General features: G+C 30.9%; 1 protein-coding gene across 7 annotated transcripts in view; it reads left to right on the forward strand.

Annotated features, from left to right (window-relative positions):
- LOC125069305 (ras GTPase-activating protein raskol) overlaps positions 1–25,742 on the forward strand; it is a 146,286-nt gene that overhangs the window by 59,398 nt on the left and 61,146 nt on the right. For 4 of the 7 annotated variants that reach the window (XM_047678795.1, XM_047678754.1, XM_047678779.1 and 1 more), the window contains 2 exons: positions 1,497–1,526; positions 8,896–9,079. In XM_047678795.1, coding sequence (XP_047534751.1) covers positions 1,497–1,526; positions 8,896–9,079 — 214 coding nt within the window. Of the gene's footprint in view, positions 1–1,496; positions 1,527–8,895; positions 9,080–14,824; positions 15,046–25,742 lie in introns of those variants that run through there. The other 3 variants (XM_047678762.1, XM_047678820.1, XM_047678830.1) reach the window with 3 other exon arrangements.

Raw genomic sequence — 25,742 nt, forward strand, 5'->3', positions numbered from 1 at the left:
TGTTTTATTAGAATCAGCTGCATTGGAATGTACCGTGTAAGCACTTTAAAAAAAACTATTTCAGTGGAAAGTTGTTATAAACCAGTATATATAATGCTTTGTATATGAAATAATATATGTGAGTACTGATCGCCTTTATTAGCTATATCTAAATATTGTATAAAAATAACTATAACATTAAGTTACGCATATAAGCTATTTTGCCCATTTATATTTTTTAACATTTTGCAATGTTTATTTCATAAGAGTTCAATATGTAAAGATAATGTATTTGAGTATTTCTCTAAAGTACAAACAGAGCCTTGAAGCGTGGGCGCCTGTGCTGGTTTAATGCATAAATCGAACCTAACAAAAGAGAAGTTCCACTTATGCTTATAATAGTCTTCCTGTATGTATGATATAGAAAAAGCTTTTCCTGCAATGGTCGTTTGCAGATATTGATTACATATTATGCATTATATAAAATTAATAAGAAAATCATTTACATATGCTTAAATAATTTATTTGTAATTAACTAAATTTATGATGAATGAAAACTAAAGATATGTATATTTAATGAAGTCCCTTTTCGAAATCACTCATTATTCTTATATTAATATTCAGAAACAATAAGCAGTATGAACTAAGTTTTTTGTACAGATAATGTTAAATAAATAATGAGAGGATGTATTTGTCTTTCAACTTAAAAGCTCTAACTAAAATTTCAAATACAGATAAAACAAATACGATGTATTTTACCTCTTTGAATTCTAACTCCTTGCACACCGACGAAACTGGAAACCAGTCCAGTAGTATTTACATAGTATCTTATCTTAATGTCCATTGCAGTAGCGATATCATTTAATGGGTATTGGCAAAGTGTTAGCGAGAATAGGGTCTAACACGGTAACAAAAAAAAATCTCGTAACTCGGTACATGTGACAGAAACGTAACTCGTTTTTGCGTTAATAAGGTATCATTTCGTTAACGTTTAATCTTTAATTATAATAATGTTGAAATGTTATATATAACGAACTGCACTGAAATTTGACTCTTATGGCAAATAATTATTCAATCTAATAAAAACCACTAAATCAGATAATGTTCTTAATTTGTTATACTGTATGGACTTTTTTATTATGTTTTTTTTTTTAACTATTACTATTAATATTTAATAATCGTATTAAGTAATATGCGCTGTTTATATAACAGGTGTGACGCCAATTGTCAGCGTGTAGAAGAATGATATTATTTTCACGTGATCAACCCGTTTCTCAAAGCAATTTGTGTTAGTTATGACATCGGAAGCGTATTCTCAATTTCTTTTCACTGTTGGTTGTTACATTAATGTAACGATTAAAAAAGTTTATGTCTATAACCGTGGTCGTGGATTTTAAGCGGTATACAAATCGAGGCATATCATTGAAATTGTTATTTTAAATAATAACTTATGATTTATTGTAATTTAGCATTTTATTTTTCTTAATAAAATTTTATTGTTACACGCTATCCAACAGTCATTTCCTGGCTTCTATTTGGACTATAAGGTAAGAAATGTGAGAGTGTTATTTATTTTTGCCTTGTGTTGTGTTTTGATTAAGTAATTCTCGTATTCATAAATACAAAACTAGTCTATTCTAGTTGGTAATAAAGTTTAATCATTTTAAAATGACTTAATATGTCTTGTTTTGTTTGTTTTCGTAGTCACAATGATTTATTTAGTTGTTATAACACTATAAAGCATTGCGTTTTTGTTGTTGAGAGTGACATGTGCTCTACTTTCCTTTTGTGGTCTAATTGTAGTACTTAAATCTATTCGTTGATCGTTATACCCACTTGTGTGATAATACATTTTAGTCCTTATACCGCAGATAATAAGGTTGTGTTAATTGACAAGCTGAATTGAACGTTTCGTGTTTCGACCTGTCACGGTTTTACAGAGCAATAAATAATTTTAGTAACTAAATCTGGTTACTTTGTAAACATTATTCATTATTGTGAACATCAAAACGTAGGTATATCACACGGGAACTAATATAACACATAATAGTTGTTGAAGCTGCAACGAATATTCGGCTACTATTCGGTGTTCGAGATCTTCGGCCTTTTACCGAAATTGAAATTATACTAAGATATAACTACGAAAGTTTCCTTTCCCAAAACAGGGCATAAATACATAATGCTATTTTATGCATTGCTTAAATAACATAAAACTGTTTATATGATTAAAGTAGTTTGAATTAATCACAGGGCAAAATAACGAAACGGTCGTGAAACGTGAAGAATTTGCTCGGAATACCTCCGATAATTTGAATTCGGCTATCGGTTAGTTCTTGCAATAAACTTTCAGCTTTATGTGAATAATGTATTCATTTCATCTGTAATAATACTTAATAATGCTCGCTCAACACACAACTCATTTAATTGCGTATGTGTTTCATTTTATAGGCTGCAATTAACACATATTTTAAACATGTGGTATTTATTTAAATAAAGACATAGACTTGGCTTAGGTATTTACTGGCGGTGGTTATCCAGATTCTTAGAACGGTGTTCTAAATGGAAACGTATTCGCTTATGTCACTGACCATATCAGTAAGCAACATTAGAATCTTTTTAGTATATAAAACTTTTTTAAATTTGTCAAATTGATTGAATAATATTTAGGGATACATTTTTAATTTTTTTTTTCCGATAACAATATAAATAATAATTTAATTTAAATGATAGACAGTCGAACATACATAGACTATTTTAAGTCTAATAAATTCTAACAAAATTTCTGAATAAAACCTAACTGTCATACTTTTTTTCATTTAAATCTTACATGTTATACACACGTTTTAAGTGTCATAAAGTCCGGTACGGTAAGTTCTTCTTAAAAAAACCGGAGTGTGAATAAATAGCATATGTTTGAAAACGATTTATTATTAGCATTGCGAATATCGTTTAATGTTTAAGGCAAATCGTTCTGACTCATGGCTTTATGTCGGTGAACTTAAGTCGATAACACGTGACCCTTTTGAGAGGTCTTTTTATTATTTGTAGGTTGTTCAAATTTTCAAAAACGATATTGAGGTTTTTATTTTGTTAGAATTTGTATCTGATATGATGTTATTGTTAACATCGAATGTTTATACACTTTAAAGGTTATTGAACTTATCTTTCTATGCTTAAAATGAATGTGCTGTTTTTAGTGTAAATATATCGTTTAGCGGAATGTAATTTATCATGTATACTTCCTTTTTTAAATTCAAAATAATTTTAAAATAAAAAGCTGTCTAACGCCCATAGACATTGGCAGTCTAATAACTTATATAAACTGCATTGTAGCGCCATTAACTTGAGAAAGGATTGCAAAAAACTTACACGAAAAATATACTTACAAAAACCAACTATAATGATAATCAGTTAAACGGTGTCGAAATATTTCAATTTGAAATAGTTATCATTTTACATGCATGTACATGAACATACGCAGAGGATATTTTAGTACGAAATAGTTTAATCTATACATAAGCACTAATTTCAAATAGTAAGTCGATTATTCATAGTTAAACAACAATAGGCTATCGAATCGACTCTATAAAACAATGAGGAGAGGAACGCCTGGCAGATAGTAACTACGAGTATCAAGTAACAGGGACTCGTTACCGGTCCGGGCTATTTACGTGCTAAGTACTATTTGTATGTATTGCTGTGTTTCACTCAAAGAGGATAGGAGAGGTGTATTTAGTTTGGAAAGCATTCGACACGACGTTTGTTAGCGAATCGATTACACCTGAACAAAATTCTCGGGAATATTTTTTATTTATTACTATTACGCATCATTTACATAATTGAATTATATTATCTTTTGATTTAAATCGTCATTTCAGTTATGTATTTATTTTTTATCTGTGTCCTAATGTCCAATTTGAACTCAATATTAATTAAAGGACACTTGTCAATCTTATTCTTAAAAACAATAAAAATCGAAATGTTTGAACGTCCTTACTTCGAGTAGGCTGTTTCAAGTACTTGGATCGTGGTTACTATTAATAGTGAATACAAGATAGTATGAAATGTAAAGCTACCAGATAATTTAATAGTGCCATAGGAAAATTATTTACAAGCAGCTCCAGCGGAACTTGCATTTGAAAACGATACGGATCAATAGTTTCCAACACGTACGGATTGACATTGCATTATGTCCTTTAAGTATATTGGGCTAAGTACAATATATACTTGTGTTTATGCGAAGCCAATGTACGCTAAGGTGCATGACGCGCACATGTGTATTATGCAAGCAATTATCGATTCATACTTTCCTTAGATCAGAGTAATATGGAAATGGAATCAAGATTTAATAAGTGTGTCGAATTACGGAGATAATATCTTCTACATTATTGAAAAATCTGATATGAAGCAGTTCGCCAAACTAACACATTATTAGTAAATGTTAGACAAACTGTCCAATCCGTCCTTACCAACTGGACCGTGAAAGATTTATTATATGGTTTATTTTATAGAATACGCGAAATACAATTAATAATAAGAATTTGTAATAAAACATATCATATTCTTAGGATAAGACAAATTGTTACGATATAAGTACCTACTTTTATTTATTGTAGTAAAAGGTTTTTTGTATGTTATTCCAGTGTATTATACTGAAAATTCAAATTTACCCATTAGTGCTTCCATGATTAGTATTTTTTATGTGTCATAAATATTTAAAAATAATATATAGGACCTAGGAACTCAGCATGTACAGAAGCAAAACTTATTGCATTGGAAATATTTTGCGCAAGGAGGTTTCTACTTCGAAAAGGTTGGTTCCTCTATTGACAATAGACAATAATAAATATTTTATGCGCACACATATGATTACAACGCTTGACACACACCACTTCTATTGTACCTGTTCTCAGTTCTGAGGTTTTATCATCGTTGCTTAGTTGCTCACTAACATGTTCGTATTGATTTGAAATGTGTTGACGAGCTTTTATTCAAAAGCTTACTTGCGTTTTGTATCTATTGAAATGTACATTGCTTGCTTTGATTATCTTTCTAATCTAGCTTTTTTAAATTTAATTGTTTTTTTTTTAACTTAACGTTTAATTTATCGAGTCCTGATGGAAGCAAAAATCGAAAAGGGAAACTTTAAGAATATTATCGGTAAAAATTTAGTTATATACGATGATTTTTTTTAAATAATGTTAACGAGTTATTTGACATCTAATGGTCAAGGCCACCCATAGAGATTAGCACTGTAGCATATTTTCTTACACCGTTAATGTCCCGTCAACTATGGGAACGAAGATGTCACGATCCTCGTGTAATTACTACACTGGGTCACTAACAAATCAAATGTTCATATTCCATGTTCTAGGTCACCGATACTTGATATGACTTTCTTGAAATTATCAATTTCAATTGCACTTATTTAAAATAGTTATTTCGTCAAAATATATCTGTAATTACTCATAGTTAAAGATTAATTTTATCATTCTTAAATAAATCATTTTATCCACTTCGAATATATTAAAAGTTTATATATAACTTAAGTAATTTCAAGGGCGACAGTTAGTTTTTTTATAAAGGAAGTTATAGATATTAAAGAATACGGGCAGTTACTAAAATAAATTGTTAAAGTTAAAACACATTTAATTGAGGAACAGATTTAAAAATATTAATCAAATTATTTCTCAATGTGTAAATTATATGAATTAAGCGATTTTCGTTGTGCTTATTACTTAGTTAGTTGATGGTATTGGAATTGGTTACTTTAATAACTCCACCGTATACATGCCGCCCAGCGATGTGAAAGGCGCAGATTCATAATTCTTTAGAAATTGGGATATTCAAGAATGAATACTACAAGCTTGACGTTTATTTGAAGATAAGTAGTAGGGATATACTATGAACTATGGTGGCCTAGTGATTTAAACGAATTCGTGCGCCTTAAACAATAATTGCGCGTTCAACCACAGAAAAACACAACAACATTTTTATGTACTTAATTTGTGTTTATAATTCGTCGCGTCTCGGCGATGAAGGAAAACAAGATTCGGTAGAATATAAATGTAAAGTGGATACACCACCAACTCGCATTGAAGTAGTTAGGTGGAATAAGCTCCTCAAAATACATAGGCTTTTGTTTTATTATTGCAATAGTAGATTTGATAAGTATTTTATATGTAACGCAATGTTAAGAAACTTCACGTATATATTTATTTTTGTATAAACTATATTGTGTTTTTTACAAATACTATGTGATATAGAAATACAACAAAATTTAAAAGTAATATTATTTATCTATTAATAAAAAGTATTTAGTCAATTACGGTAGTACTCATGATTTTACATAGACCACATGGTGTTGTGGACTAACCAATAGATTTTAATCCTTTATTAATCAAATCGGTAGGGAAGAAGTCTGTAAAAATTAGAAGCACATGTCACGCTATAAGCTACAATGAAGCTTTGTAGCCCCATTACTCCTACAGGATCTGTTAGAACGAGCGATGACATCATGCTATTACGCTGTTCTAGTTAATGATACGACTACAGAGTAAAAAGTTTGCTATGTACCTTACGTATTCTGTAGTCACTATTCAAATGGAATTTGTTTTTGTACCATATAACAATAGACTTCCTTTATAAATATATTTTTTATCTATTTTAAATCGTATTTAATTTAAATCTTTAAGATTTCTTTAAAGGACTGACGTTAGATTAGTCTAATATGAAATTTGTTTTATAGTATATTCTACAAAGTTAAATTGAAACAATCACTTAATTTATATTATAAAACGTTACAATAAATAGAACTAAATAGACACACACAAATATTTTTGATTGAGTCGATCAACTAAACTGTCTACACTGCATGCAACGATTTTAGTAGTTATTTATTAAAATAGTTCCTATACTCTTGTAAAACTATTTTCGTGACTTAAGGAAGCCATGTTTTATTAGAAGCGCCTGTTTTACTAAAGACCATCCTCTAAAACACAGTCAATTGTTTAAAATAAAAATAAAACGAAATAACATTAACTTTGTAAGATCTAATAACATAAAGGGAGGGGTCCATCATGCCCGACGTGCTTTCTCTGACCTATTAATAGGCTTCTATTAATATACGTCGACTGATGTTGCCACTAGTCATTCTGAGAAATACCGCACTTGGAAAGAAAATACCTTATTAGGCTGTTATGTTTGGTTTAAAAGATGAATTATCTTCATACATCTAGAATGCCCATCAAACCTTGATTTTGCTAGTATGTTTTTAAATAAAAATCTTGTATGAATAATCATTAGGCCGATTAAAGGCTCATTGAGACAACGTAATGACTCAAAATTAGCAATCAAAACATTATTATGATTAACATATTCATGATGGATTTCTGCAGTAAAATAAGCAGTTTTGCCTGGACAACTCTTGGATTAAGATGTCATGTTACAAGAACACACTATTATATTTATATAAAAGATCTTTTGGTATGAACATTTATAGCACATCAATATTGTAGTTGCCCCAAATATTGGCTGCGCTATACGTGTGGCAACACTAGCATGGTGGTCTGCTTACTTGTCTTCTCCACATGCGCTTCGGCGAAACGTGTAATTGGGTCAGATTCGTTAGAATTTGTTTTATGATTTCGTTCCCTTAACCCGCACTTAACTTGTTTCAATGTAAGTTGCAGTAAACATACAATTTTAATGACTGTACAAAACAAAAAATTGTATTTTTTTAATGTCCAAACGATATTGTTTCGATATTATAATTTTAATCTTCACACAACTTTTTAATACATTTATTTGTGAAATATGTCGGTGTGTGTGGATCAGCCATTATTGATTTATTAATTTTTTAAATTAAATTTTAATTTCAAGAATCTTGTAACGATAAAACTTTATACTATCTTCAAAACTAGAGTATAGATGAGATAGCGTTGAAACATTGCGTCGATAGGAATGATTCAGGGCATATTAGAAAGGAGATAGAAGGACGTGGGAACATAATGACTGTAATTACAATTATGACTTATTAATATAAAGTATTATGTTATATCAGATGACATTACCATTCTATGCGTCAAACATAAGCTATTTGATCCATTCATGGTATTGTTATCTAATTCAAATGACCTTGCACTCTTATAAATCATTTGAATTTTAACATGTGAAACACGTACCTAATAAGTTAATGTAAAACAGCAACGTTATCGGATTTTGGATATATAAAGTAACTATAGGATAATAAAGTAACAGACTGTAGATGCCTCCTTTCCATTTAAGGAGTTTATCTATGATATTCGAAGTATTTGTTTTTAAATTTTTATTTAAATGTTTTGTTTAACTCTAAAGTAATATATGTTCTTATATATTTTTTATATATTTTCTTATATATTGTTTAACTCTAAAGCAATATATGTTCTTATATATTACTTTAGAGTTAAACAAAACATTTAAAACTATAATCCTTTTGTGATTAAAATAATGAAGCATTTTTATTTATGGTGAATGAACTCAAACGTTTAAGTGAAAGTTCTATCAATACACGCTCATCGATATTTTGTTTTTGATGATTGTGTAACTTATCTATTGTGTTTCAAGTTGTGTATTCGACTAACAAGGGATTGATTAAAAAATCTATTTGTACTAGGCGTGTTTTATAACATATATTTTTACTTATTGTTGTATCTAATATATTTTTAAAGTTTTGAGTTGATGCTAAACTAATTAGTATACACAGTTAAGTTTTAAAATGTTTTGTAATATCGATCCTAAACATAATTTCTAAAACCATTTAAATATTACGAATTGAAATAAATCCTCTACTAATCTAAGCTAGAACATGCTGTATAGTAATTCTTATAAAATGTTGTTAAAAAAAATTACAAACATTTTTTAAATTTAACGTTTCAGACATCCAATAATAACGGAGAGTATGCCACGCGAAGCCTGCCTCGAGTGAGGATAGATGGCGGTAGCAACGTTGGAAATGGAGTAAGACTACGATGCTGGGCTGCACCACCATCTATTACCGAAGAGGAGGTTGAAGATGAAATAGAGGACGATGCTGTTTCATTACGAGCATTACCATCTCAAGGTAAGAATATATATTTCTAGTTATATTTAAACTTAAAATTTCAAGCGGCATCTACCGTTGACCGGTGATATTAATAGAAATAAGCGACACCTATGTTGAAGAATAATAACTATTTTCAGTGTTATATCTATTCAACGCTAGATGGCAGAGTGATTGTTATTAGAACACCGTGTTTTGTTATTCGAATTTTTGTTTTTTCTTTTTTTTTTAATAGTTATCAAGTATGTTAATATAAATAGTCTGTATGGTTTTCACTATGTATAATTTGAACAGTTTTTCTTTTCAATATAGATGTATGAATTATTAGTCATTAGCGAGTGGCCCAATTAAAGGGCTTTAGTGGAAACAATTGGTGACGTTTTTGTGAACTCTCGTTAATTAGTGGTTAGTATATAGGGCTGCTATCTAATTAATAATTTTATAGAGGAGGACAAAATAGAAGAGGTATTTAAACTTTATGCTACTTTTCATACATTTCTTTTTATAAAAATTAAACAATACCTAAAACAATACATACCTAAAATATTACTATAATATTAAAAATTGTTTCATTTGAAATTGACACATTTAAAAAATAACATTCCTACAATTTAACCAGCATGTTTTTTTTTTTAAAAAAGCTTATTGACCGAGTTGAATGTACAGTAGTTTGATAAATCTTTACTGAACCCTGTATCCCAGCCCTAACGAATGACGCGGTGACGCTCGCGCACCCATCCGGCACCAATCGATTACAACGAGTTTCACGCACCAACTGCATACTTGCGACTGTTTTTACTCCTGCTTTGGACATTACTGCTTATATTTTAATGCGTTTTAGTTTCTCGCTGTCCGTGTTTTTTTCTATAAAGAACATCAAATGCTACAATGTTTTTAAACGTTTTTTTAAAAAAAGAATTCTGATAGCCTGTCATTACTGTTCATCGTTCGTCCTCATTCATATTTTTAAATTAAATATTTCGTAAAGTTTTTACACTGTACTTAAATTGATTTGAACGATACTTGCAAAAATAAGGCTTTTTATGCGGAATGTTATCTTGTCGGAAAATCAGATGAACGTATGTCAGTAAGTACTTACAAGCATTATAAATAAATTGTAGACGCAGTCGTTCAGAAACCATACAGGCTTATTTTCACCGTCTGATGGTCTTGCCCTTCCCTGAATCGAAACAAACAGACAATTAGGGCTTGACCGTTTTTAATTGACATTGCTCCCTAAGCGTTGCTCATTGACTTGGACAGTGTGACATTCAATCCCTCTCGTGGAATATACTTCCAGACGATTAGTTGATTAAGTGAAATGAAAACGTTAATCGTGTTAAAACCTGTTTTTTTTTTTGTAAAATATTATAACTTTGTTTAATGAGTTAAGGCAGAGAGGAATTTGTTTAGTTTGTGGTTTATATTATTTCATGAAATAGGTGATACTAAAACTTATATATAGCTTATTCCGCAATAAGAAATATACTATTTGTTTTTAGTACTTTTCTTAATAGAAACCATCGTTTGTTTCAATGTTTTACGTGTCTTCAACTCGTATGTTAAACTTTAAAATAATGTCTGATTCCGTAAAACCGATTTTTTCAGTTCAAACAACTAACGACTGACAAGTCCAAAATAGAAAAAGTAAACGGGCTGCGACGAAAGAGACATTCTAAATATGAAACGAGTTACATTTTTCGTCGTTTCATACAATATTCTATGTTCAGTGAATTTAACTGCATCAAAATGAGATCAATTTATATAAGTATGCGAACCCTCTCAACAGTTAAAAATAAACAAAAAACTTATTTTAAATAAAATTTGTTAGGAACGAAAAAAAAATGACAATCACGTAATGAGTTGCTTCCTGGGAAATAAATTAAGATCACTGAAAGAATTGACAATTAAAAGACAAGATTCACAAAGTATGTAGGGCAAACACACAAAGAAAATATTTATTATTTCGCATCATAAAACGTTGATAATTGTTTGACCTACAATGTTTTAATTGTGATTTCGTCAAAATTTGAGTCATGATCTAATTGAGCGGCTAACGCTTGCACACATCACGATTCCTGTGAACGTAGAAACGCCCGACCTGAATGTTAATGTACCGACGAATATGTAGGTAAACAAAGGTATAAGGGTGAGTCGTATGCCCCTTAAAATAAAGGTCATTATACATTGACACCTGACAACGGTGTGTGGTTAACCATACGAACGGCAATGCGGTTAGTAAGAATTGTTCCAAAAGTATTGTAAGTTTCTGATTACTTTCGGACGTGCCATATATTATTAAGGTGATTCTTGTGCTCTTTGTAATCAAATATTTTGTTTTTGCTTATAACTATTTAATGGATTTCAATAAGGTTTATTATGTAATAATAATATCAAGTATACATTACAACATTTCTAAAATTTTATTAATTTAAAAAGACAGAACTGTAAGTATATCAATTTTGCACTTTAATCCCATATAGTAAGAAATGTATTGTTCCATGTTCATGACTTTTGAAGTTATGTTGGTAAATATCGATGTATATTTCCTTATTGTAACATTGTTTTTTACCGTAAAATGTAATTACCGGAATAATGGAATTATTATTACTATAATGAAATCAACAGACGGCGAGCCTTGCTTGTATCGTTTTCTGAGTCATTGTTGTTGTTGAAAATTATTGAAATGAACTTGTCATTGCAATAAAATGATCATTCTGTGATCCGAGAAATAAAATTATTGATTTTTATTGGCAGAAATTTAAATTAGTTAGTTTTTCTTGTAGAAGGTAACTGTCGAATACTTTGGCTTCGTGCACATGTCGCCGCAGTCGCACCGGTGACGGATCGCGAGATGTATAAAACGCACTTAAGGCACGGCCACACACAATTGTAGAGTGTTATACGTTATTCGTGGTCGTATATGGATGGTCTTCCAACAATTTTTAATACTAATTCGTAAATATTCGAAACTCTTGGTCATCTTAACTTTACAATAATATCATGAAATTGACTCCTGCTACAAACGAATTGTCGGAAACAAGATAAAAACATTGTCTGCAATGTTCGTTACTTGTATGTTTTTTCTAGATAAGATGGATTATCACATTTTAGTATTGTCACTGTAAAAAATAATAAAAAACATACCTCAATAACGAATATATTGTCCTTCTACATTCTGAACTTTGATCTACCAAACACGGTGCGGTTTTGATATGTAATACTCATTATACTGTATTGCATTTCAGCGCCGGTGTGGTCGCATGTACACAGAGCCTTACAGTAAACAATAGTTATTTATTATAAATAAAATTTCTGTCTAAACTCTAAAGTATGTATACGTATCAACTCATCATCTATTCTACTATTAAACCGACAGCAGCTTTACATTTAATTAAATATTGTAACATGACGATTCAAAAGTGCTTTTGTAAGCCTATTTGAATAAAGATTTTCTTTTAAATAAAATGCAATACTGACTATTATGGTTGTGCTCCCGATTAATGGTTTTTGGTATGTGGTATAATGGTATATGGTTTAAAAAGCATTGGATATACTTAAAATGCAAACGTTTGTGGGCAAACGTGACAATTTTTTACGCTGATATGAAAAATAAAATTAATAATCGTAAACAGTATTTTTTCAATTCGAATAACACTGATTACCTTTACCAAGCATGCGTTAAGACTAACCATATACTGTAATAAACCGTCAACATTAACAACATTAACAGGCTGTAAATTTCCCACTGCTGGGCTAAGGCCTTCTCTCCCTTTGAGGAGAAGGTTTGTAACATATTCCACCAAGCTGCTCATGTGCGGGTTGGTGGCACACATGTGGCAGAATTTCCTTGAAATTAGACACATGCAGGTTTCTTCACGATGTTTTCCTTCACCACCGAGCACAAGATGAATTATAAACACAAATTAAGTACATGAAAATTCAGTGGTACTTGCCTCGGTTGGAACCCGCAATCATCGGTTAAGATGCATGCGTTCTACCACTCACGACTGAGCCATCTCGGCTCTCACAGTAAAAATAAAATAAGATAAACGGTCAAGCTGATATTATGTTCAATTACCAAATCATGTAATATTGGTTTAGTTTCAATCTTAATATAATAAAGCTGAAAAGTATGTTTGTTTGGTTGAACGCGCTAATCTCGGATTAGTTTGAAAATTCCTTTTATTGTTGCCTTAGATAGCCCATTTATCAAGAAAGGCTATAATGCTACGTCGAATAGGTTAAAATTTCGCAAAAATCGAGTATGACATAAATAGATAAGTTTTTTATATAAATTGTGTATAAATTTTGTAGTACTAAATTATAGATACCTAAAGAAGATTAAAAGACCAAGTACTTTTACCTAACTTTCTGAAGTTCAATTCTTACTGTATTTTAAACAGCTCCTTAATGTTCTTAGAAAGACTTTACAAATATTTTCAACTTCTAAACAAACGAAATCGCGGCCAAAAGCTAGTCAATGGATAATCTTAAGTGCATTTTACCTTGTACTTCGCAATGTCAATTGGCAGATTACTTACCAGGTGGGCGACCTCGTCCGGCTTCTTGCTATTCATAAAGTACGAAAGATATAAAAGCGTTAATTAAATGAATCATGTCACCTGATTTTATAGTTGATCAGGTTGAAATGGAAGTAGTTGCCTTTAAAGGTGAACCAGACAGACAGTATTAACTTTCATAAAAGCATTGCGGTAGTTTGTAGCTGTGTGCTTATGTCTGTGTACACACATCACGATGTACACTTGTGAGCATGGTTTTAAAGCAAGCGCGTTTATTTTGAGCGTGCTAGTTCGATTATTTAATTTATGCTATTTTGTCATCCGTTCTGTCAACTGTATAGTGTAGCATTTATAACGTTTTCACATTTAAAACTGGCTCTTGTTTTCAGTATTAAAAAATAACAAAATCTTTTCTGGGTAAATCATGGACGACATAAACCCTCCATCTCCACCAAAAATAGTAATTAGTTTTAAACATTGTTAACCAATAATATATTAAATTAATGTAACTGTTTTTAATATTAATTGAGTTTACTAAAGTATCAATAATTTCGTTTCTTACAAATTGCATAAATAGTGTGATTAATGCTTTACTTAATCAAAATAGGTTTTATATAAATGACATTTTTTTTCAATTAAATCGTATTATAAATATTATATTGATATAGTTGTGCTGCTCATCCATATAAGCTGACAGAGCTAGCGCGCCGTTGATGCTACTGTCTATTGTCTCTACTAAATGCAGTCAGGGTTGTCGGAGTTCATAAAACGAAAACAAGAATTATATCTATTAATCGATAGAACTCGATTATTTAAATGGTTTATTTCATCTCATGAATGTTCACATTAAAAGAAAAATAATTAGACACAATTAAACTACTTAATACTTTTTTTAAATTATACGTGTTCGAAGTTGGACTAACTAGTAACTACTCCCGATCTCATCCAATCAACGATTATTGTGTGCAACTAATGGTCTTTACAATTTACATTGAATAAAATAAATATAGTAACATTATAATTCTAATTAGGTAGGAATAGTAACACGACTGCGAAGAATTATTTTTATCTCCTAAAAGAAAAGTGTATTTTCATGAATAGGCTCGTGTTGAATAGTCGTCACATCCATTTCCCTCGTGCGGTTTGCATGTTAATTTTTAATAAGCGGAAAATTACGCAGGTTCATCACAATAGTAACATATTTTGACGCCCCTACATTTCTCTGCCGGTGTCTGCGAGCGGAGCGTGGCGTTCGCGCCAGTGCGTTACGCCGCTTCCGACTCGCAACACATCGGTATATTCGAAATTCGAGTATCGATACATCGCGTTTGAATCGCACGCGTTACTTTTTCAAAAAAGTTTTGCGCAGTGCGTTAAATTTGTGTTAAGGTGAATTTTTTAGTGAATAGTGTGGTGACTGTTTATGGAATCAGCTGTTTCGGATAACGATAAAAATTATGAAGGGTCATTATTGTTCTGTTGTTATAATGTGACAGTTGTTTAATTACTAACATTTTAATAGCGTTCTTTCGTTAGTATTAATAAAATACGATTTTATAGTAGTTTAAGATTTTAAGCTTGATGTATTCGTTCATATGAGGTTTTCTTTGACACTATTAAAAGCAAAAAATTATAACTGCGACGTCTATTTTAAATAAAATAATTTTAACACATTACAGATAAATTAAATCGAATATCAAAAAGTGGAAAATGCTTTACATATTATTGTAAAGTAAAATATGATTCTAAATAATATGTTACTAATTTTGTTTTAAAGATAAGTAAGGTCTATTTTGAGAACAAAATAATTAGTGATGCATCATTCATTGCAAACATCCGATAGGTATTATAAGTATGCGTAGGAGCCTAGCAGTAGCGTCCATAATAGCACATTGCATTTTTATTGGTTATTAATAACAATTTGAATGATAAAAAAAAGTTATGGCCACATCAATATAACATAAAGAAAATATTTCAAACTCTACAAATTTAAATATTTAAATGTTTAAATATATTTTGGTAACAACCAAAATGTATTTAAAATTTTTAATAAATATATAAATAATTGTGGAAAAAAATCAAGAGCGTATTTAAAACTAAGATTGATTATTGCAATATATATACATCGAGAATCATTTAATTGATAAACGAATCTGCACTGTTACTTTTATCGCGAAAAATCACAATTCATCGCTTACGGGACAAATCCGTTAGTCGAATGCCGCAGATTTCCGATATTGAGATAAAACAGTTCTGTTAATTATTGATTTCATACATCAGTTATGCAATATAGATTACTTTCGTATTGCATAAAAATTCCGTGCCGCTATACTTAGACGATATGGATTGGAATAGTTCGGTATAGTTCTGGTTATTTCCTGCAACACGTGATGCAATGGGCCAATTCGCTTTGATGGCACATCATGTGGGTGTCAAGTTATCACTTATTGGAAGCATTTGTAATGGCGATCGGAGAGCGGTCACGCGAGGGCCCTGATAGAGACAGCGTAGCGCGTACTCTAACTGTGGGGTCAAGTATATTGTATATCCATATATAAATAATACTTTTGGCAATATCTGTTTTAATTAAAAAAAAATAAATCAGGCAAATGTTTTCCGTGGAAATCTTTATATTTTTGAATTGATTTCATGTATTATTATTATCAAATACATTACACGATTCCGAGTTTTTAAAAGTTTCGATTTTATTTCAACTAATATTTAAATAAAAATAAAATGAAGCAGTTTTTAAAAATTCTATTTATTAAATATTTAAGTTATTAAATTAACACAATAAACAAAATCTATGTATGTCTATGTATATGTAGGTGACATTTAAAGTACAAGACAGGAAAATCAATCGTGAAATGAAACTACTAATAACTTTTGACCATAATATTACAACATAATCAAAGATACAATAGCGTGTCGATGTCTACCAAGTCACTTTAAATTCATTGTCGAGTTTCGAGTTTCTTCAGTCAAGCTACGTTTAAACGAAAACATCACAATTGAAAAATCTAAAATCATCAACCGATTACAAAACTATCGGATGAAACATTGTAACTCTCAGAAGTTGTCAAACTACAAAATCGGTGAAACTAAAACGAGCGAAAGTTGACTTCTTAGATGTACGATAATATTATGGAAATTGTTGAACGGTTTTCAATCATTGCGTAACCAATAAATGTTTCATGTTAAGTGATGTGTGACGATAGATTTACGGATAATCGTATGTCCTTGTGATGTCAGAACAGGGTCATTTGATAGTGCAATCTAGACTGGTATTGAAACTCATGAAATTGATATTGTAGGAATCGAGTAGCCATATTTTGTCACATTATCCGATTTAAAATAAATTAAAATAGTGATCTAGTAAAAAAAAACAAAGCCCATTTGAAAATAACATCCTTCTCTTCAAATGTTCCTTTCAATTTCCTTTCTCTGCAACACAAGATTTAATAGTTCCCATCGATGTTGCCATTTTATAGTTTCGCTCCTTCTATAACATTCTTTGGCGTCTCGGCATGATTAGTTTTCCTGTTTTCTTTTCCATCCGATGTCCGTCTCTGATTAAACTTTCTTGAAACGGAATGCCATCTCAATGCCATGATGGAGGTAACCGCGTTTAAACGGTGTAGAAAAACAACACTAATTAATTAATTCTTCCTGGTTTTATGTTACCTACCTATTTAGCGTCAAAGTACAATTTTATAACACAGTAATGTTTTAAACGATTCTTAAGAATTTATCGGACTGAAAACTAACTAGTTTTTATAATATTTTAAAAATGCAAAACACTTTTTTTTATAGCGCTCTTGCACGATTTGTTGGAGGATCGCAATATATAAAAATCGTTGTGTGTTCTGTACATATAACGCATACAAAGCTTGAGTTTGTAAAGCACGTTATGTGGGGTCAATTTGGGAGGTTGCCAAACTAAAAGATGTGTGACGATTAAAGATGGCGCCGAGAGGGTTCGAGCTGCAAGCCATTATTTAAGTTATTTTCCTGAATTCAGACGGAATCTATTTTATTTCAATGAACGATGACTTTATTCGTTATTTCCTTGTAGATTTATAATTTATATATTAATAACAAGGGTGTATAAAATAGTTATTTAATTTAACATAAAGCATAACGCAATTAATTTACTAGTTTATTTAATATTTTTAATTATCTTATTTTCTACCCTGGTAATTGTTATACACAGTAACTTTTAAACTGTTTGTCAACCTCTATATATCTAGCTTATCTGCTGTACAAGTACCTACTGTCAAATGAAATCCTATAATAATAATCTTTATATAATTCAGTCGTTTGAGGAAACTGTACCTGTAAAATCCGAAATAATCGTTACGCACCGTGTATACTGATTCGATATAACTTTTATAGATGTTCACATAAAAATGGCCCCGCTATAGAAACATCGTATATTAAAAATCTTAATTAAACATAAAATAGGCTTTTTGCTCGACTTTCTATTACAGCTTTCCAAAGATGGTAGATATGACATATTCTCGATTTTTAGGGATTCGCGTAAGAACCAAAAAACAGACGCACATAAACCATTCAAATTGTGAAAGCGCATAATTTTCTCGTTTAATATATTCACAGAGTTAGTCTTTGTATGAACACTTCTTGTATGGATGGATGATTGTATGGATGGAGTCAGGGCAACCGTTCGAAAGTAGAAAAAATATTGTTCGCCGATGTTTTTTTAAATATTTTTTTTTAGTTGAATAATTGTTCGACTATTTTGAAAAGGCTTTTATAAAACTGAAATTGCCGTAGGATATGGCTGTGAATGTGAATTTTGCTCGTTCTACATTTAAATTTCATTTAAAAATTAATTTTAAATAATGTATAGCAAATATTAACCATAGCATAATGTAGCTGGCCCCGTGAAACGTTTAGGTGATCCTGTGCACTAATTAAACAGGGGCATGATGAATGCGTGGATAAAGCGTCTAAATTGCGAGCTCAGCTCATTTGAACCCTCCGGCAGATCCCCTGAATTCATTAGGTACTATCCATAAAGCTAGGGGCTAGACTTCCCCCGTACTAAGTCCTGTTAAAGGGGGCTCTGAATACATTAGTGCAGTCGGTGAGATGGGCGTTAAGGGTCATACGTTTATTCGTGAATCGTGCGAAGAGTTAGACGTTTATTTGTCACCGGGCGACGTGACTACAGTTTTACTTTTGTGACGTTTTCATGTACTGTTTTTAGTGTTACTTTAAATTCCTTTCATCATTTGTTTTCTATTTTATGCTATTTGTATCATGTCTATTTAATTGCTTATTTCTTTGTTAAACGTTTATGAGGTGATGTATTATCTAAAACTAGCTAGATCGTTATAGAGCGGGAAATATATTAATGAAAACAATGACGTATGTGTACAGTGTAATGGTACCAATACTATAAACATTGTAACACAAATCATGTTCGAAAATAAACAAAAATACTACACGCAATGAAAACAACAATTTAATATACGTTTAATACTTATTGAGCTTTCGATACAGATGTATTATGAAAATAAACAACATAAAATTATAATTTGTAACGATATTTAGTAAATATTATATCAGAAAAGTGACGTGTACAATCAAACATAGACTAACGAATGCGTACAAATATCTTATGGTAACATGTAAGATCTGTAACACTTTATACATATTGATGTATATAAATTTTCATTCATTAAACGCATCGCTGGCTTGGATATAAATATAAGATTATACGATCCGTTCTGTACGTACATGCTCGTGTATCCATTTGACTTTTAAATTAAAAATCACGTTTTACGGTTTTTGATAAATCGCTGAAGAGAAATTATTTGATATGATAGATAGAAGATATAAATCTTTTTTTTAAACTATTATTGCTTTAGCTATGTCCTGTTCATCCATATTTTTGGTTCGATTATGAGTTTGCCATGTTACGTGCTTAGGTGCGTAACGTGGGGTTACATAGGTTATATTCAACCTCAATTATTATCCTAAGCAAAAGTTGTATAGAGTTTTATATATATAGTTGGAGACGGACGAAAATAAACTAGTGAATTCACCTTACGATGGTTTTTGCATGGTATAAGTTTGTACTGCGTTGCCAATGCGCTGCCAACCGTAACGTAAGTTGTAATTTCCCTTGAGCCTATTATTACGTCAGCTCACCCACATTATTACCTGAACACGATAAAATGGTTGCCTGATGGCAGAACAAGGGTGGGGTTCCAGGGTTATTTTTCCAATGAACTTACACCACTATTGTCATACAACACAAAGAATATGCTACTCGATATATGTTTTAAACGATGCATGTACATTAATATTTTAAACTTTTTAATGAACAAATTATGGTAATTAAAAGGCTCTATCAAAATAATGGAATAAAAACCACTTACAATATGTTCATGAAATATATTTGATCGTTTTTTTTCTAGGCGATCTATTTCTTACAGTATAAATTTAGTCGCGTCGGCACTTACATTGTTATGTTAATTATAATAATAAAACTCAGCAGTATAGTGAGATAATGATGCCAAGGTCGCAACGGACGAATCGATTATACATATAGATAGCAATATTATTAAAAATACAAGCTTCCTTAAATGGTGTTACTGTTTGAACAAGTGAATCTTGAACTAAAGTTGATTAATCTTTGTGTTGGTTGAAAGGGATGGAAAAAAATATATCGAATAAATATTAAATTGTCTTTTCGTCACCAAAATCGATTTTAAAAATACAATGTACAAAATGTGTTTTTCAGTTAAATTGTCGCAATAATGTCGATTATCTTTATAAGTATCTATGTAGATATATAAACCATTCAGACACTCTAAAACGAGTTATTAATACTAGTTTCAAGAGTATAGTAAATGTTTATTAATAAATCAAATCCATTTGTATAAGATATATATTTTGTTATAATGGTAATTGAATATATTTATTTTAACGAAGGAATCGATTACATTTTGTGAAATAGAATCGAGTGTATCGATTAAAAGATCTCGCCGTTGGGAACGTGCACATGTTCGCTTCCGCAGCTAACTTCAAGGATCATTTGACAGTTTCTGAAGGATCTTTCTCCTCCTTAATTTACATCTTCGTTTTGAAGTGGATCGTGTTCGCTGGCATTTTGCTTGAACTATAATCGCTCTTTGTTATTTTACGTATTTACAATATACTTTAAAGACGAGCTATCACCAAGGAAAAGGTTTAAAATATTACAATTAATAATTTAAAAAAAAAAAAAAGTTTTCAAATGTTCGTGTGTCAATGGTTAGGTAATTCAGGAAATATTTTTAATAAATGTAATTGATTTTACTATATATTAATTTACAATATCTATCATTATTTGTTAATAGGGATATATATATTAATATAAACATCATTATAAATGAATAAGAATATTCTATGAACGCGTCTGTAATGGAATTTTATTTTTCTCTAAATATTTACTTTGATTTTCATCGTATTTTATAATAATATTGGATACATATACGACGAAAACCGAAAAAAAATTGAATATAAATGCGAAAATAAGTTTGTTTGTTTGTTATGCTTACGCGTAATATGTTCTCAACCGATAATTAATCATAATTAAATTATGCATATACACATTCTCAGAAGTACACAAACGCTTAACAGTTAACCTAACAATCACTATCACACACTCTATCGTAAACAAATATCTATTAACTTTTCAATTATTATTAGACAAACCTCTGACTTGTGAGTGCTGATAATAGCAGCCGTCGTCATTGATAAAGTCTATTATGATACCGCGTTAATTGAACATCTTCCTACTATCTTTATAAACATTGATAAGGTAAGTAGGTATTGAAATCTCCATTATGCCTCCGTCTTCTCGCATTGATTGATAAGTCTGTACATCCTTCTGTTTCTAAATTATCTACTAGAGGAGCAGGCCAAACATTCATAGCACAGAATAATATATGTATGGAAATGTAGCAATTCGATTTCTCCTTAAATGATTACAATTTATGCCAAGTAACTGACAGGAAGTAAGACGTTTTTTTTTGTCTGATTTCATTAAAGGCGTCTAAGACGTGTTCTGTAAGATAATGTATGGGAGCACAATACACTCATAGATCCCTCATTTGATTAACCAACGGATTAAGAACTGTTATTATCGTATTAAATTATGATGATAAAACTGACTTTTTTATCTCCAATTATTATAACATGAATGGTAAAAACATAGCATTATTTGTATTAAACATAAAAATACAAGTAAAAATTAATAGTAAACAATTAACACGAGCTTCCACATTGTGTGAGGTTATGGTTATAAATAGGTGAGTAAAAAATACATTATATTTTTTTGAAAAATTAAAAACAATACGTAATATGTTGCTAATTTGATTGGATACAATTAATAATAACAAAGAGGTTGTTTAATTTTATTTTTTATTTTATTGAAATTAAAAGGCAGATTGACAAGTGAGACACTTGATGCTGAGTCCGCGATCTCACCGCCCATATATACATTTACATTGACACTGAAAGAGTAGTACTTGAAAGAAAAAAATGTTTCTTTTGTACTTTTATACCATCTGAAAACATGTATGTATACTTGTTTAATCAATTGTATCATTAAATATTCAAATAAGGAATACTTATTTATTTAAAAATATGCTAAACTTACTCCTATATCATTCAAAGAGGTGCGTTTGATAAGTTTTATAATGAGTCATTCCTAAAAGTATTTTAATTTTATAATATTACATCATTAATAAATATCAAGGTTAAACTCTTAATTTGTTTAAAAATACGTTGAATCAACAGAATTCTCTAATCACGTCATAATTTAAGGTAGAGTACATATCATCTCGTATCTACCGTTAAAATTTTCTACTAAGCTTAGGGTGTGTCCGTCGACCATTTATATAATGGACTTTTTTATGAGAATTCCCTCCTTATCTCCCCATGACACTACAAGAATTTAAATAGTGATCAAGGATAACTGCTATACGTAAGACATTGTTGTTGACCTGTCGACGTCGTAAGATTTCGTTTCCTAAATGAATCACGCGGCGAAGACATGCGATTTTCCTCTAGGTTGTCTCTATCTGCGTAAATTGAGAAAATAATGTTAGTGATTGCGTCAATCTTATTCCGGTGTTTGGTTACTTTTCACGATGAATTGTTGCGCAGCCCTATTAATAGTTTATATGGAGTAAAGATAGGGTTGCCACCTGTAAGTCATTAAAACAGTTCAAAACATCTGGATTTATGAGGTTGATATTGAGATGTTGTCAGAAATTACTTCTTAATTTATCAAGACGTCTCCTTTGTTCTTATGCCTGACCACATACTAAATCGAATGTTCTCTTGCCCTTAAAAGTACTTGACAATTAAATCCGAGCCGAATGTGATCACAGCCCTATCCTACGATATTTGGTGACGGTGTAAACAATGGAGTTGGCATCTTGCCACCCGTCGCCACCTTCAGACATGTATTTTATACTGATGAGCAATACAAGGTTAATCATGTTTAATTACTGCCATCGTTATGTAGAAAATGATTTCAGATGTTTGGAAAACGTGTAGTTTATTTATAATGCACGTTTCACAGAATAACGTGCACTCTTTGCTAAACGTCAATAAATACCTTTGATAACGGAATTTGTGAAGTTTACATTATACCGCGACGTTACCGCTAGTTAATTGATTGCTCAATCTGTGATAGATTGAAAAATGATCAAAATCAACACTAATTTCTTATAACAGGTATGTTTTATTGTAACAACTTTAATATTTTTGATGTAAAAATTGGCTAACCGTCTTTTGTTTTATGAATTTATTTATTGGTATTAATATAAATTCTAAATATACGATACTAGATATCATCGACTGCTTCGTTCGTGTTTTAGGGCTTAGTCGTCAGTTGTTAAGTCATAAAAAGTAGCGTATGTCCTTCCTTGGAGTTCAAGCTTCCCTTACACCAAATTTCATCAAATTCGGTTCAGTGGTCTGCCCGTGTAAGAGTAACAGACAGACAGACATAGTTACTTTCGCATTTATAGTTTTAGTATAGTTGAGATATAATTTGTTCGATGCATACCGAGAGTTTACTGTATTGTTTAATTTGTTGACATACAAATGTTTTTTCATAACGACTCGGATCTTTTGATTATATATAGTATTTTAATAATAATCTCGTATTACAAGTTATTGATTGAATGTCTTACGCGTGGGAGGAATGCTAAGATTACATCCACGTGCGAGGGCGAGATGAGTAATGTGCACCTAACGTAAGGTAAATACATGAAGTTCTCATCTTGTATTACTTGAAATTAGCCGAGACTAAATTTAGCTAAGACTAATTATGCGATGCCAGAACTTTGGACGTGGATTATTCTTGCAATATCCAAGAATCGAGGACGATTGTTATAAGTAATCATATTACTTTTATTAGCCTTGTTAACCTAGCGGCTAGTGTAAGGCAGATTCCGAGTTCCTGGGTTCAAATCCCGGTTCGGACCAATGAAAAGTCATTGAGGTTTTCCGTCTAGAAATTCTCAGTAACAGCTCGAATTCAGGAAGTATTTTGCATTTACGTTCCCGTGCTTCGGAATCCGCGTAAAGCCGTTAGTCCTACGACTAAACTCTTTTCGGTTATGCGGAATTTGTTGTCACATTGGATTATAGGAGTAAGGGAATATAATAATAAACACCTATGTTTACGAACACACTTGTACACCATACTATGTGTTGTGCAGTGATAATTGCCGTCGTGGCCGAAATCTAACAGGCATCATTATCATCAATTTTATTAAAATTAAATTAATTTAACTTTTATGCCATACTTTAAATTTTGCGTTATATATTAATAATTTATTACCTTATCATAATTCACGACAATATCAACTTCAATGACAAATTAAATTAGATTCCACCATTCGATATGGAATGTGTAAAATCCGAATACGTTAAAACGACAATATTTTCAACAACATTAGCATTTTTAATGTTAGTAAAATTTTAATTTATTTATTTATTTAGAAAATGCCATCGATTATAAGTCATTCAATGTTATCGCATCTATAAGAAAAAGTATATATAACTTATATTTATAGCTAATTATAGTATAACGCACAATAAAATAATGGGATTTACGTAATTATGTTTTTAATGAATGCAAAACAATAGGCAAAATTGGTTAACCTATATATAGACTACGCAAAACTAAACCGCTCCGTAGTTCCCCGAAACCGGGCTTGAAATAAAAACTTCTTGGTTCTATAATGGGTACGAAGTATGGACTTAGTAATATCCTGGGGTCATGTGCCGGACATCTAAGCAATGACTGTATATAAGTTACCGTTGAATCAGCGTATAATTTATGCTATTGTATTCACCAGTGACGCGTGCTCGCCAAACTTAGCCTACGTTTCGATAAACAATAGGGACATGTCGATAGAAGTAACTCGTATATCCCTAGAGCTGAAAACATGATCACTTGATGCATTCGCTATTAATGCCCTGCTATATCTGGCACGCTTTCAAAGTGAAATTCGAAAAATGTAAAAATCGTGCCACTTATAAACGCATTACAAAAACCGTTAAAATATACTTAGACGTAAGACGGTTTTTAGTGTAAATCGTTTATGATGTTAAACGAGGTTTTATATTCCTGTATCAGACTTTTGATACTTTTCAAAATATTCTTAGCAGTCTCAAGGTTTGACATTGTCTGAGTACTAGTTATTGTAGGCACAAACATCAGTCTTTCCTTCTGTGTTCCAGTTTGAAGCCAGTGTAATTACGGGCACAAGAGTAGGTATATCCTCCTTCCATCCTTATATCCCAGACAGCAGCGTATCGACATTGCAGGGAATATTTTATTTTTCTTATAATCTAAACCAGGGAGGTTATGGAGCTCCATTACCGTAACCGAAACTCTAGGATATCGGAAATGAAAATCTATCCGAAACTGTAACAGAAACCGATAAAAAAAAATGTTTATTATATTTTTATTTTTCATTGTGTTTTTTAAGGCTATAATTTTTTATATGTGGTTATATCTAATACGATAATATAAATAACATATTTTATAAATTAAGTTAATTTAGTACCTTCTAATTTACTCTTTGAAACTATTGGAAACAATCGGATAATCCGAAACAATA

This window comes from Vanessa atalanta, chromosome 2 (genome assembly GCF_905147765.1).
Source record: "Vanessa atalanta chromosome 2, ilVanAtal1.2, whole genome shotgun sequence".
In the NCBI taxonomy this organism is placed as follows: Eukaryota; Metazoa; Arthropoda; class Insecta; order Lepidoptera; family Nymphalidae; genus Vanessa; species Vanessa atalanta.